This window comes from Acomys minous (genome assembly GCF_964271855.1).
Source record: "Acomys minous genome assembly, chromosome: 12".
Classification (NCBI taxonomy): domain Eukaryota; kingdom Metazoa; phylum Chordata; class Mammalia; order Rodentia; family Muridae; genus Acomys; species Acomys minous.
In genome coordinates, this window is record NC_140493.1 from 91,282,104 (window position 1) to 91,295,783 (window position 13,680).

The 13,680-nt window shown below is 49.8% G+C and overlaps 1 protein-coding gene across 1 annotated transcript; it reads right to left on the reverse strand.

Annotated features, from left to right (window-relative positions):
• Window positions 1-8,060: 8,060 nt before the first annotated feature.
• Window positions 8,061-11,847, reverse strand: GJD3 (gap junction protein delta 3). The gene is made up of 2 exons (XM_084749373.1): window positions 11,644-11,847; window positions 8,061-10,968 (listed from the first exon to the last, which is right to left on the reverse strand). Exon 2 carries the CDS (start codon window positions 10,962-10,964, stop codon window positions 10,137-10,139), a length of 828 nt encoding a protein of 275 aa, XP_084605499.1. The 5' UTR covers window positions 10,965-10,968; window positions 11,644-11,847; the 3' UTR covers window positions 8,061-10,136.
• Between the last annotated feature and the right edge of the window lie 1,833 nt (window positions 11,848-13,680).

The following is a 13,680-nucleotide window of genomic DNA, read 5'->3' on the forward strand; positions in this document are numbered from 1 at the left end:
GATACACAGTGAGTGAGACCTTGTCTCCAAAAACAGAAAACAAAACAAAAACAAAAACAAAAAAAAAACCAACCAAACAAAAATAGATTTATTATGTATATATATTCTGCCTGCATGTGTACCTCCACACCAGAAGAGGGCGCCAGATCTCATTATAGATGGTTGTGCGCCACCATGTGGTTGCTGGGAACTAAACTCACGACCTTTGGGAGAACAGCCAGTGCTCTTAACCTCTGAGCCATCTCTCCAGCTCCCCCAAGCAATTGTTCTTTAACAACATTTATCCCCCTTGTTATATTTTGTTGTGTTATTCTCGTGGCTTCATTTCTCCATCATGATAACCACTGTAAGTGTTGAACAGCTTCTAACACAGCTGACACCAATCCCTTCCAATCTTGGGGAATAAATGTATGCTTGCGTAGCCCGGTTACTTAACTTTTGTTTAAAAAAAAAAAAAGATGAACACATTCTATGCCGTACAACAGCCTCTTTAAAATGCTTTAAATCTAGCATCTGTACTGGACGCCGCGCCATCTCATCATGAGCCTCACCACCATCATTAGCAGGGATATGCTGCACAAAGACGGGAAAAGCTGATGGTGTCTGCGTAGTCCTAGAGAATTCCTCTATGGGAGCACTTATCGCCAAAGCCCTTTTGGCCTGTCTGCTTTCCCATTCCTCTAGAATCTTTTTTTTTTTTTTTTTTTTTTAAGATTTTTATTTTACTATATATACAATGTTCTATCTGCATATACACCTGCACACCAGAAGAGGGCACCAGATCTCATGATAGAAGGTTGTGAGCCACCATGTGGTTGCTGGGACTTGAACTCAGGACCTCTGGAAGAGCAGACGGTGCTCTTAACTACTGAGCCATCTCTCCAGCCCTCCTCTAGAATCTTTACAGCCTCTCTGGCTTCCCGTTTTTCTCTGCCCCCTTCCTCACGCTGGTGCTCTGAGCACCTGGCGCGTGGGGCAGGGCGGGGCAGCAGTGGGGCAAGCACTGGCTGTGTTACCAGATGTTTTCCCTTTACCAGCGGTGCTTTTTGCTTTCCAAATGCTTCAACCTCTACCCGCAAATTCTCTAGTCGTACAGCCAACTCTGCAAGGATCCTTTCCAGAACAATAGAATTTAGTGACCCTTCTGGTCTTTGAATCTTATTTTTATTACTTATTTATTTTGGTTTTTTGAGACAGAGTTTCTCTGTGTAGCCTTGGCTACACTGGATTTGCTTTGTAGACCAGGCTGGCCTTGAACTCACGGGGATCCGCTGACTCTTGCCTTCCAAGTGCTGGGATCAAAGGTGTGCGCCACTACCACCTGGCGGTCTTTGTATCTTATTGGCCTTTCTTCCGATCTTTTTAAAAATGTGATACAGTAAAAAGACAAAGGAAAAAAATTCCCTCTGGATATGAAGCAGAAAAGAGCTAGGCGTGGTGACTCTTTAATCCCAGCACTTGGGAGGCAGAGGCAGGTGCATTGCTGTGAGTTCAAGGCCAGCCTGGTCTATAGCCAGGGAAACACTGAGAAACCCTGTCTCAAAAAAAAAAAAAAAAAAAAAAAAAAAAAAGAAAGAAAGAAAGAAAGAAAAAAGAAAAAAAGAAAAAAAAGAAAAGAAAAAAGAAAGAAAGAAAGAAAACAGGAAAGAACTTTGCCACAGCAGCCGCAATTTTGCTGATACCCTGAAACAATATCTCTATGAACTCAAAATCTGCATCTTCTTCCACATTAGGAGCTACCCATTGTGCCCAAAGCACATGGGACACTACCTGTAGGCCTTGACTTTTCCCAAACCTACTTTATTTGAGGTTCTTTAATTCTTTTTAAAAATATTTATTATTTGTTATTTATACAGTATTTTCTGTGCATGTGCACCTGCACACCAGAAGAGGGCACCAGATCTCATTATAGATGGTTGTAAGCCACCTGTGATTGCTGGGAATTGAACTTAGGACCTCTGGAAGAGCAGATGGAGCTTTTTTTTTCTTTTTTTTTCCCCAAGACGGGGTTTTTCTGTGTAGCCTTGGCTGTCCTGGACTCGATTTGTAGGCTAGGCTGGCCTCGAATTCACAGTGATCTGCCTGCCTCTGCCTCCCGAGTGCTGGGATTAAAGGCGTGCACCACCACACCTGGCCTGATTCTTTAATTCTTTTTTTTTAATTAATTTTATTTTATGTATATTGGTATGGGGTGTCAGATCCCTTGGAATTGGAGTTACAGACAGTTGTGAGCTGCCATGTGGGTGCTCGGAATTGAACCCGGGTCCTTCAGAAGAGCAGACGGTGCTCTTAATCACTGAGCCATCTCTCCATCCCCCGATTCTTTAATTCTTAGACCTCCCTTCCAACCTACCTACCCTAGATAGGAGAGAAAAGAGGTTAATGGGAACAGGAGAAGTAGACCTTTTTTGACCTTAGTTCCTGGGAACAAGTCCTCTGGTGTATTGGCAGGATTTCAGCAGACCAGCAATTCAACCAAAGTTGCTGCTGGAACCTGGAACAGCAGCCAAAACTCGGAGCCCCGAAGTATTCTCTGGAGCAGTTCTCTCAAAGTGAAACGATAAACAGCCAAACACCACCAAGACCCAAAAGCCCCGCCTCCTGTTTTGGGCTCATATATATAATCTCCTCTCAGAGTCTGTATTAAGATGTGTTTCAGCTGGCAAAAGCCAAGCCCCCACACAAGGCGGTTCGTCTTCTAGTGGATAAACATCACCTGTTCTCTCACAAGTCCGTTCCCCATCCCACGCTTGGGATCAAAACAAAAATGTGGGTACATCTACTACAAAACCCTGTCTCAGAAAAACCAAACCAAACCAAACCAACAAAAAGAACATGTTTTGAAAAACAGAAGAAACCCAACTTGCAAGGGGGAGGGGAGGAGCACACACACTTAGTGAGGCAGAGGCAAGCAGTTCTCTGTGAGTCCAGGACAGCTAGGGCTACCCATAGAGAAACTCTATCTTGAAAAACAAACAAGCAAACCAAACCAAACCACCACCAAAAACAAAAAAAGAGGGGGAAAAGAGAGAGAGAGAGAGAGAGAGAGAGAGAGAGAGAGAGAGAGAGAGAGAGAGAAGAAACTTGGCTGGAGAGATGGCTCAGAGGTTAAGAGCCCTGGCTGCTTCTCCAGAGGTCCTGAGTTCAATTCCCAGCAACCGCTTTGATGACTCACAATCACTTGTGTGAGATTGATATGGTGCCCTCTTCTGTCTGATGCTCTCTTCTGTCATGTGGTCATACTTGCAAATAGAGTGCTTATAGACATAAATAAGAAAGTCTTGAGAGAGAGAGAGAGAGAGAGAGAGAGAGAGAAGCTCAGCAAGGTGACTGGGTTAACAATGGCAGAGTATTTGTCCAGCATTTGTAGGTCTTGGAGTCTGTCCCAGCACAAAACAAAAACCAGGGGAATTATGCCTTTAATCCCAGCACTCGGGAGGCAGAGGCAGGCGGATCTCTGAGTTCGAGGTCAGCCTGATCTACAGAGCAAGTCCAGGACAGCCAGGGCTGTTACACAGAGAAACCCTGTCTTGAAAAACCAACCAACAAACCAAGCAACCAAACAAACAACAAACCAGGGAAATTAAAGACTGGGTAGATGTAAAAGCTGGGGGCTGGAGAGATGGCTCAGAAGTTAAGAGCACTGGCTGCTCTTCCAAAGGTCCTGAGTTCAGTTCCCAGCTCACAATCATTTATAATGAGAGTTGGCGCCCTCTTCTGGCATGCTGTATAAATAACAAAAATTTTAAAAATCTAAAAAAAAAAAAAACAAAACCCTGACACATCCAATGTCCAAAATACAAAATAGGGAACAGTGTTTCACAGACAAAATAGGTAAACTGACAACTCAATACAATTTGTGTGTGTGTGTGAGCACATGTGCACGTGCAGGTGCAGATAACGTCAGGAACTAGACGAGGGTGGCAGATCCCCTGGAGATGAAGTTAGCTGTGAGTCATGTGACATGGGTGCTGGAAACCGAACTGGAGCACTCTGGAAGGGGAGGGTGCGTTCTGAGCTGCTCAGCCATCCCCGGCCCTCAGAGTGAGTGCGTCTCCACTGTGTAAATGTCCAGGGGTGCATGCCAAAACTTGTGTGTGAGTTAGTGAGACAGCTCAGCAGGGAAGGAGCGAGCCTGACACACGCGGTGGAAAGAGAGAACCAACTCCCACAAAAAGTTGCCCCCCAGCCTCCACATCCACATTGTGGACACACAATTCACCTGCATACACAAACAGGTGATGAAATATTTTTTCAAGTTTATATGACAACTTATGTGTATTTGAAGCCTTCCACTATCTTTTCTCTTGAGAATTTCATACTTGCGTATAATGAATTTTGATCAAATCCACCCCAGTTCCCTTCCTACTCTTTCAGCTCCTCCCCCATCTCTCCCCCACCTTTATGTGCCCCTTTAAAATATTTATTTATTTATTATTATTATGTATACAGTGCTCTGTCTGCAGGCCAGAAGAGGGCACCAAGTCACATTATAGATGGTTGTGAGCCACGATGTGGTTGCTGGGAATTGAACTCAGGACCTCTGCAAGAGGAGTCAGTGCCCTTAACCTCTGAGCCATCTCTCCAGCCCTATGTACCCTTTTAAAAACCCACTGAGCCTACTTTGTGCTGCCTTCGTGGGTATGGGGCCACCTGCTGGGGTATCCCCAAAGAAAACTCACTCCTTAGCAGCGGGGATGGGATGTGGTGACCCCGTCTCTGACCCATGCTGGGACTGTGGTGGTTTGTCTACCTTATATTTTAGGCAGGCTCTGTCACTGAGCCTGGAGCTCACAAATGCAGCCAGACTGGCTGGCCAACAAGCCACATGAATTCCCCTGCCTCTGTATCCCAGCTCTAGGATTAGAGTGGGCCTCAGTGGGCCCAGCATTTCTAGGTGGATGCTAAGGAGCTGAATTCAGGCTCTTGTGCCCTCGAGGCAAACATATTACCACAGACTACACTGCCTCCCCAGGCTCCTCGAACGTAAAAAAAAAAAAAAAAAAAAATTTAACTTTGGGATGATACAGTGAGGTTTATAGTCTCTTTCCACAGAATGCTGACAGGATGTCATTATTATGGCAACCTAACCGAGGCCCTATGTCGAAGAGGCTTCTATATTGTAGAGGCTCCTACTCTTTTAATTTTTATTTATTTAATTATTTTTTCGAGTCAGGGTCTCTCTGTGTTAGCCGTGGCTTTCCTGGACTCAATTTGTAGACCACAGCAATCTGCCTGCCTCTGCCTCCCGAGTGCTGGGATTAAAGGCTTGCACCACCATGCCTGGCTGAGGCTCCTACTCTTGACGGACAGAGTGTCTTTCCTGTGGTGAATCCCTGGGCATGAGCTGTCTTCGCTGTTCACAGTTATCACTGTGAAGCATTTGCTCAAGCTGTGACATCCTTTTTTTCTTTTTTCTTTAGATTTATTATATATAGTGCTCTGCCTGCATATGTGCCTACAGTCCAGAAGAGGGCACCAGATCACATTATAGATGGATGTGAGCCACCATGTGGTTGCTGGAAATTGAACTCAAGACCTCTGGAAGAATAGACAGTGCTCTTAACCTCTGAGCCATCTCTCCAGCCCCTTCCTTCTTTTCTTTCTTTCTTTCTTTCTTTTTTTTAAAGATTGGTTTATATTTATTTATTTTGTATACAGCGCTCTGCTTGCATGTACACCTGCCCACCAGAAGAGGGCATCATCAGATCTCATTGTAGATGGCTATGAGCCACCATGTGGTTGCTGGGGATTGAACTCAGGACCTCTGGAAGAGCAGACAGTGCTCTTAACCTCTGAGCCATCTCTCCAGCCCCCCTTTTCTTTCTTTTCTTTCTTTCTTTCTCTTTCTTTCAAGACAGGCTTTCGCTACAGAGTCCTGACTGGTTTAGATGTTGTGTATGGAGCGGTGTCTCCTAAATTCTGGCATTAAAGGTGTGCATCACCACCTCTGGCCTAATTTTATTTTAAGACATTGTCTCTTTATGTAACCCAGGTCTAGTGGTGACCTTTTTTTTTTTTTTTTTTTTTTTAACATTTATTTATGTTTACAGTGTTCTGTCTGCATGTACACCTGCACGTCAGAAGAGGGCACCAGATCTCACTATAGATGGTTTTGAGTTACCAAGTGGTTGCTGGGAATTGAACTTTTGAGAGAGTAGGCAGCGCTCATAACCTCTGAGCCATTTCTCCAGTCCTAGTGGTGACATTTTGAGTGGGATAATTTTTTTTTTTTTTTTTTTTGCCATGAGAGTTCATCTGGAGCCCTCATGATGGTAATAGCATTCCTGATCTATGTTGGTCTTGCTGTGTAGCCTAGGCGAGCCTGGAATTTGAGATTCTCCTGCTGTGGCCTCTCAAATTTTTCTTTTTTGTTTTTTGTTTGTCTTTGTTTTTTGAGACAGGGTTTCTCTGTGTAGCCTTGCCTGTCTTGGACTCGCTTTGTAGACCAGGTTGGCCTCGAACTCACAGCGATCTGCCTGCCTCTGCCTCCCGAGTACTGGGATTAAAGGCATGCGCCACCATGCCAGGCTCAAATTCGGAGGTTACAGTTGTGTGCCTCCACATCAAGTTCACTTCACCCCACCTACTTCTATGGTTCCCAGACAGGGTATCCCAGGATGACCTTAAACTCACCATACAAGTAAGGATAATCTTGAAATCCTAATCCTCGCCCCCCACCCCAAGTGCTAGGATAAACAGCCAATTGCCCCCCATGCCTGGGGATCAAACCCACGGTCTTCTGTGGGTTTGACAAGCACGCCACCAGAATGAATTCCACCTGCCAGCCTCACTCTTTGGATGTTCAGAATGCCTCCTCGAAGGCTGTGGTAATACGCCGTGGGGGCAGACACACCCCCCTAGCTGAGCTCTGTACTGTGACAAGACTCATCATCTATAAAAGGGGACTCAGAGGATCCTACTGGATCCAAGTCAGAGGCATTTCCCCATCGAGATTCAGGGATCTTTGTGGATGAGCTGCTCCTCCCCCAGGACTGTGGGAGTAATTAGGGGGTTTGTCATGGTTGGAATTTTCGCATTAAAAAAAAAATTCTTTTAAATTATATACACAGGGCTCTGCCTGCATGTACACCTTCAGGCCAGAAGAGGGCAGCAGATCTCATTATAGATGGCTGTGAGCCACCACGTAGGCTCTGGGAATTGAACTCAGGACCTTTAGGAAGAGCAGCCAGTGCTCTTAACCTCTGAGCCATCTCTCCAGCCCTGTATATATATATTTAAAGACAAAGTTTCTCTGTGTAGCCTTCCTTGGCTGTCCTAGACTTGCTTTGTAGACTAGGCTGGCCTCGAACTCACAGCGATCCGCCTGCCTCTGCCTCCCGGGTGCTGTGATTAAAGGCGTGGGCCACCATACCCAGCTCATGGTCAGAACTTTTCAGCAGCTCAAGTCTGGTTGTGAGTGAATATGGAGAAGGTGAGGCTTCGGGGCCTCGGCGGAGGGTAGCCGGAGCAGGTGTGAGTGAGTGTTGAATTGTAGAACGTGGTCTGTAGGTGGGCAGGACAACAGCTGGCAGAGGTGGCCACTCGGGATGGAGGAGGCAGTAATGGGATGGAGCAATTAAGAAAGGTACAAGGGTTTCTAGGTTGTAGGTTACTCCCTAGCACACACCCCCGTTGCTCGCTCAACTCCAGCCACACTACTCCTTGTTGGCCTTGGCACATCTCCTCCTCAGGGTTTTGGCACTTGCCACCTGGATGTTTTTCTTGGAGGCAGCTTTGTGGCCTGGCCCCTTAAGTGCCAGCTCCTCAGGGACGTCACTCTCTTCTTATCCTTTTTGATGTCAGAATGCAAGCTCTGAGAGCACCAAGGTGCCAACCTGTAGCAGTCCAACATCTGGGCCTGTGTTGCAATGTGGCAGGCGCCAGCTGCCTTGAACTGGCCTGCACTTTACGTGTAAAGCACACGCAAGAGCCGTGTGGGAAAGAGAGTGGGAAGTGCCACTGTAATTCTTCTGGTTCCTGACGATGCACTGAAATGGAACTATTTTGGATAAAGTGGGTTCAAGAAAAGAACACTCCTTACATCCATCTTGCCTGCTTCCTTCTGACTTTTTAATGTGGCTAAAGGAAAAATCTGAAATTACATTGTGATCTGGACATGGTGGTGACACGCGCGCCTTTAATCCCAGCACTCGGGGGAGACAGAGGCAGGTGGATCTCAGTGAACTTGAGGCCAGCCTGGTCTACAAGAGTGAGTTTCAGGATAGCCAAAGCTCTGTAGACAGATCCTGAACGCGACCAGCAATCCTGATCAAAAACTAAGACCAAACCAAACCAAACCAAACCAAAGAAAACAAAAAACAAAAAACAAGAAACAGACAAACTGACATTGTGTCTCATGCGCAATTGTATTGAATGATGCTGACTTTGAACCAGCATACGAGCTTCAGCATGCCCAGAGCACCTACTGTGCGCCATGCCCAGGAGACGGTGCAGCCATCCGGCAGCAGAATGTCTGGAAAGAAGGATCTCTGACTCCAGTTTGGGGCAGGGAAAGCCCTTCCTGGAGGCACTTGTCTTCTGGTGAGACTGACAGGCAAGGGCTGGCAGCGGTGGGAGACAGGGCTTCAGAAAGTAAGACTGCACCCGGCGGTGTGTCTAAAACTGGCATCACAAGTGGGCATGCTGCCTGCGAGGGACAGAAATGTCAGCCTGGTCTGACAGATGGCAAGATGTGAGCGGAGGCCCAACCAAGGGAGCCTGAGTTGGTGTGTAGGAACCCTGGGGGGGGGGAACGGCTAGTTGTACCCCAAGGACAGGGAATCCCCCAGGGGCCAAGGAATGCTATGCAGAGGGAAGGCTGGTGGGGGAGAAAAATGGGCGGGCAGTCTGGAGTGTGGTGGCTAAGGGCAGAACTTGGACAACAGACCTGACCGGAGCCAGGGGCGCCGGGGAAGGCAGCCCTGCTCTACCAGGCTTTATCGCTTGGTCCTGGAAAGTGGATTCAGAGTGGCCACACAGGTGATGAAGGAGGGAGGTAGGTGAAGAAACGACAGAGAAAGGGAAGTGGCCTTATGACAACTCTTTGAAAGTCTGGGCTAGAAGACCAGCTAGTTTCAAGGGAATGGGGGGGGGGGACCCAGAAACAAATCTGTTTCAAGGGTAGTTTCCCTTGGAGATGGAAGGGACTCAACCTGGGACAGTGGCGGGTGAAAGACAAAAGACCAACACTGTTTTATCTTTCAGCCCCGCACCTAGTCTGCCTTCAGTGTGAGGCTCGGCTACCCTGCCTGGCCACTGAGGGCAGAACACACAGTCTCACAAACCTACAGGATGAATATTGTTACACGGCTCCATCCCTCACCCCACTCCTGTTCCTGTGGGGGAAGACTTATGCCCCGACAGGTGCCTGGGTTATGTCAATAGGGAGGGAGCCATCATGGCTGCCACTGGCATTGGGTTCTGGTGATGAGTAACAGTGATGATACATACACAAACAGAATGCGTGTGTGTGTGTGTGTGTGTGTGTGTGTGTGTGTTATGTACACTGAGCTTATTTATGTAGGACACACTACACATGCATCCACACAGAACCCACAAGGCCATACATATGTATGGCTGTTCACAGATGCATGAACCCAAGTGTGTAACTTCTGTCACTTTGAGAGGTGCATACTTGTGTGTACATGCATGTGTGGAGCCTCACAGTGTACACATGCAAGCACACACACACACACACAGAGCCCACGGAGGTTGAATGTGCAGAAGCAACCAACCCATTGCAGCGGCTCCTGATGTGCTTGTGTGCCAGAGAGCCCACAGACAACTACTCTTCTCTGAACAAGCAGGGGACCCGGGAATGCTGTGGATTTTGCCCCTAGTGCAACAATCAGCTCACCGGTTGCCATTGACTTGTTTGCTTCCTCTCGGTGAGCCCCTGGCATCCTCCCTTTCAATAGCGGTGGTGACAGATCCCAGCACGGAAGAGGCCCCAGCACTAGGAAGTGCGACGCCATCCCCACCCGAACTCGAACCCCCTCTGAGTATTTTCTGCTCAGAGGGTCCCCTTCGCTCATCTTCTTGTCCCTACGCAGTCTTTCAGAAGCCACAACTCGCTTCTGCCGCCAAGGACCCCAGGTGCTGAGGTTCGGCCTCCGCCTTCACCTGCCCGCCCGTTAGATGGTCAGGTCCTGGCGCATGGTGGCCAGCGACGCCTTGCTGTGGCCGCTGCCGCCTTCGCTGTCACCGGCCGGGGCGCGGTGCGCGTAGGCTGGCGGGCCGAAGGGGTCGGGGTCCCCACGCTGCGAAGGCAGAGAGGGCGGCGGCGGGGGCGGGAGCAGCTTCGCGCGCTGGCGACCCTTCCAGAGCAGGTGGCCCAGCTCGGCCACGCTGAGCAGCGCCGAGAGCAGCCCGACGGCGAAGTAGAAGACCACGAAGACGGTCTTCTCCGTGGGCCGGCTCACGAAGCAGTCCACCGTGTGCGGGCAAGGTGGACCGGCGCACGCGTAGTGCGGGGCCACGCGGAAGCCGTAGAGCACCGCCTGGCCGCCCAGGAAGGCCAGCTCGGCGAGCAGGCGCAGAGCCACGCTCAGCAGGTAGCAGCGGCGCGCGCGGCCGGCGCGCAGGGCGCACGGTGGGCACGGGGCCTCGGGACGCCCGCGCATGCACGGCGTGGCCGGCTGCGCACCACCCGCCTCCTTGCTAGCCTGGTGCATGGAGTAGATGACGAACAGGACCGGCGGCGCCGATAGCAGCAGGATGTGGAAGAGCCAGAAGCGGTAGTGGGACACCGGGAAGGCGCGGTCGTAGCAGGTCTGGCGACAGCCGGGCTGCAGCGTGTTACACACGAACTCCTCCTGCTCGTCCTCGAACACGGCACCTCCCACCGTGGCCAGCACCAGGATGCGGAAGATCAGCATGATCACCAGCCAGAGGCGACCCACGAGCGGCGACTGAAGCTGCACCGCGTCCAGCAGGGAGCCTAGAAACGCCCACTCCCCCATGATGCTGGGGGCAAGGAAGGGGAGGTAGTCAGATGCTAGGACGGACTGAACCCCCGCCCCTCCACAAGCTCCAGGGATCAGAGATTTTGTGGGGTTCAGTGAGTTAATGTCTGAGTGTGAGGATAGTAGGTGAGTCCACCCTCAGCTGTGGTTTCCCTTCATCTGTGATCCCTTCATCTGGCCGTAGAGGGGTGCTGAGGAGGGAGTCCCCAGTTTGGTTAGACCCTGTGGTCTCCCAGATTCTAGGCTCTCCCTGCCTGGCATTTCGCGCCAGGATGATTTCCAGGAGCAGAAGCTGCTCTAATGCGGAATTCCAAGTTGCGTTTGAGACCCCTGGGAGCAAGGGGGAGGGCCAGGCTGAGTGAGCCCCCCCTCCTTTCTGACCCTGCTCACAGCAATGAACAGGCTTGGAGGCTGACACAGAAGCCTGTTTTCCTAACTTAGGGATCTCTCTCTCTCTCTCTCTCTCTCTCTCTCTCTCTCTCTCTCTCTCTCTCTCTCTCTCTCTCCCCCTCCCTCCCTCTCTTAATCCTCCCTTCCTCTCCAACCTCACCCAAGGAGAACAGGAACAGCCCCCTGGCCTCCTCTCTGGCACCTCCTGTACGCCCCACGAGATACACAGAATATACCATGTCTCTGTAGACCCTTGTGGTCCCTAGACGTCCTCGACCCCACTTACCCTGGGACCTGGGCCTTAGAGCTGAGCGTAGGACCTTGGGAGACAGCTGGGACCTGTTCCTCTTGGTCCCTCTTTCATTTTCCTTTTTGGATTTGGCCAGTGTGGATGACAGGACAAGGATGGCTGAGAGGGGCTAGCTCTCCCCCTTCTCTTAAAGGGACAGGGTGACCCTGTTGTCTGGCTCCACCCTGGGAACAGACCCAGGGCCACACCCCTTGCTGGGTTCTTTCAGCCCTCTCTTTCCATCCTTCACCCACCCCCCATGCCCATCTCATAGTCATGTCTCCATCTGGTGAGATTAATTTAGAGACACATCTTTTATTGAGGGAGCCAAGGGAATCATGGGGACCACTCTCCCAACGGACTCCCCAAACTGAGGGAGTAGGTCTACTAACAACTGACCTGACCCCTTTTGAAGCTGGTCTTGTGGACCCGAGGGAGATGTCGGTTTTTAGGAGACAACAAACAGCTGACGGCTTTTGCCTCTGGCTCCACCACCACTTGACTTCCGATGAGCCATTTAGGTCTTTTGGGCCAAGGTTTCTTGTTCTGTCATCTGAGCCAGCTGAGCTCTGAGATCTCGCTGAGATCTGTTCTCGCTGTGCAGTTCAAGCTGGCCTGGACCTTACTGTATAGGCCAGGCTGCCCTTGAAGTATTGATCCTCCTGCTTCTGCCTCCTAAGGGCAGGAAATTAGCTATGTACCATCACACCCAGCTTAGCTGCCCATCTTTTTGTTTGTTTGGTTTTTTTTTTTTTTTTTTTTTTGAAATAGGGTTTCTCTGTATCACAGAGTCCTGGCTGGACTCTCTTTGTAGACCAGGCTGGCCTCAAACTCACAGAGATCCACCAACTGTCTCTGGAGTGCTGGGATTAAAGGCATGCTCCACCATGCCTGACTTTTATTTTTTTGCACCGCCCTCCCCCAGACAGGGTTTCTCTGTGTAAGCTTGGCTGTCCTGGACTCACTTTGTAGACCAGGCTGGTTTTCAAACTTATAGAGATCCTCCTGCAGAGATCCCTAAATGCTGGGATTACAGGTGTGCGCTATTATTATTATTATTATTATTATTATTATTATTATTATTATTAAGACAGGGTTCTTCTGTGTAGTCTTGGCTGTCCTCGACTCACTTTGTAGACCAGGCTGGCCTCAAACTCACAGCGATCCGCCAGCCTCTGCCTTCTGAGTGCTGGGATTAAAAGCGTGCGCCACCACACCCGGTGCCTACCTTAATACTCAGGTCTCAGCCGTGTTAGAGAAACCCTAAACCCCAGTGCCTGGAAGGACTCTGTGGATGGCACGAAGGTATGGAGAATGGCTAGTTCCTGTGGCTAAACAAAGGCTCTGGTCTCTCCTTTCCGGTAATTTCTGGGTTTACCGTGAGTGAGGTGGCACTTCATAAGGTCGGTCAGGAAAGCTTCCAGGGAGGATTTTCCAACATGGGATGCCTTCTAACAATCGGGGACAGGAGATGCAAGGAGGAGGCAGAAGATCCGTGGGAACCTGGGTGGGCAAGGAGGAGATGCCTCCCCAGAGGTGGTTTCTTTGTCCCTTCCTTTGGTCTAGAACAGTCATTCACTCATTCAACCTTCGCCAGCTAGGTGGGAGGGGGCTATTTACATCTGGCGATAGGGAGATTTAGAATCACAGATGTGCAGCCAGTGACTGGCAGATCCTGCACTCACCCTCCAGAGCGCATGCTTATAGCATACCGGGGAGACCTGTCCCCTCTCTCTAGCTGGGCTGGGCTTCCCCGGGGTCTTGTGTGGGGCTAGCACTGAGGGAGGCTATGCTTATTTCTATGTAGGGGAAGGTCTTTAGTCCTCCTGGGCTCTGATACTTTCCCCCAGTAAGTCACAAAGACCTGCATTGAGTTTCCATCTGTTAACAGAGCGTCCCTAATGGGAGATGTATTCTCTACCCATTGGCTCAGTCAGGGGTCTAAGCCCAGCCTGGAAAAACCTTTGGTTAACTCCAGCTTAGGTGTGTCCTTGGACATTTCCACCCTCCTGTAGGGTCCCTTAGAAATAGGCC

Excerpts from the sequence above, each read along its gene's own strand:
- GJD3 (XM_084749373.1), bottom strand. The coding sequence starts at position 10,964 with ATGGGGGAGTGGGCGTTTCTAGGCTCCCTGCTGGACGCGGTGCAGCTT.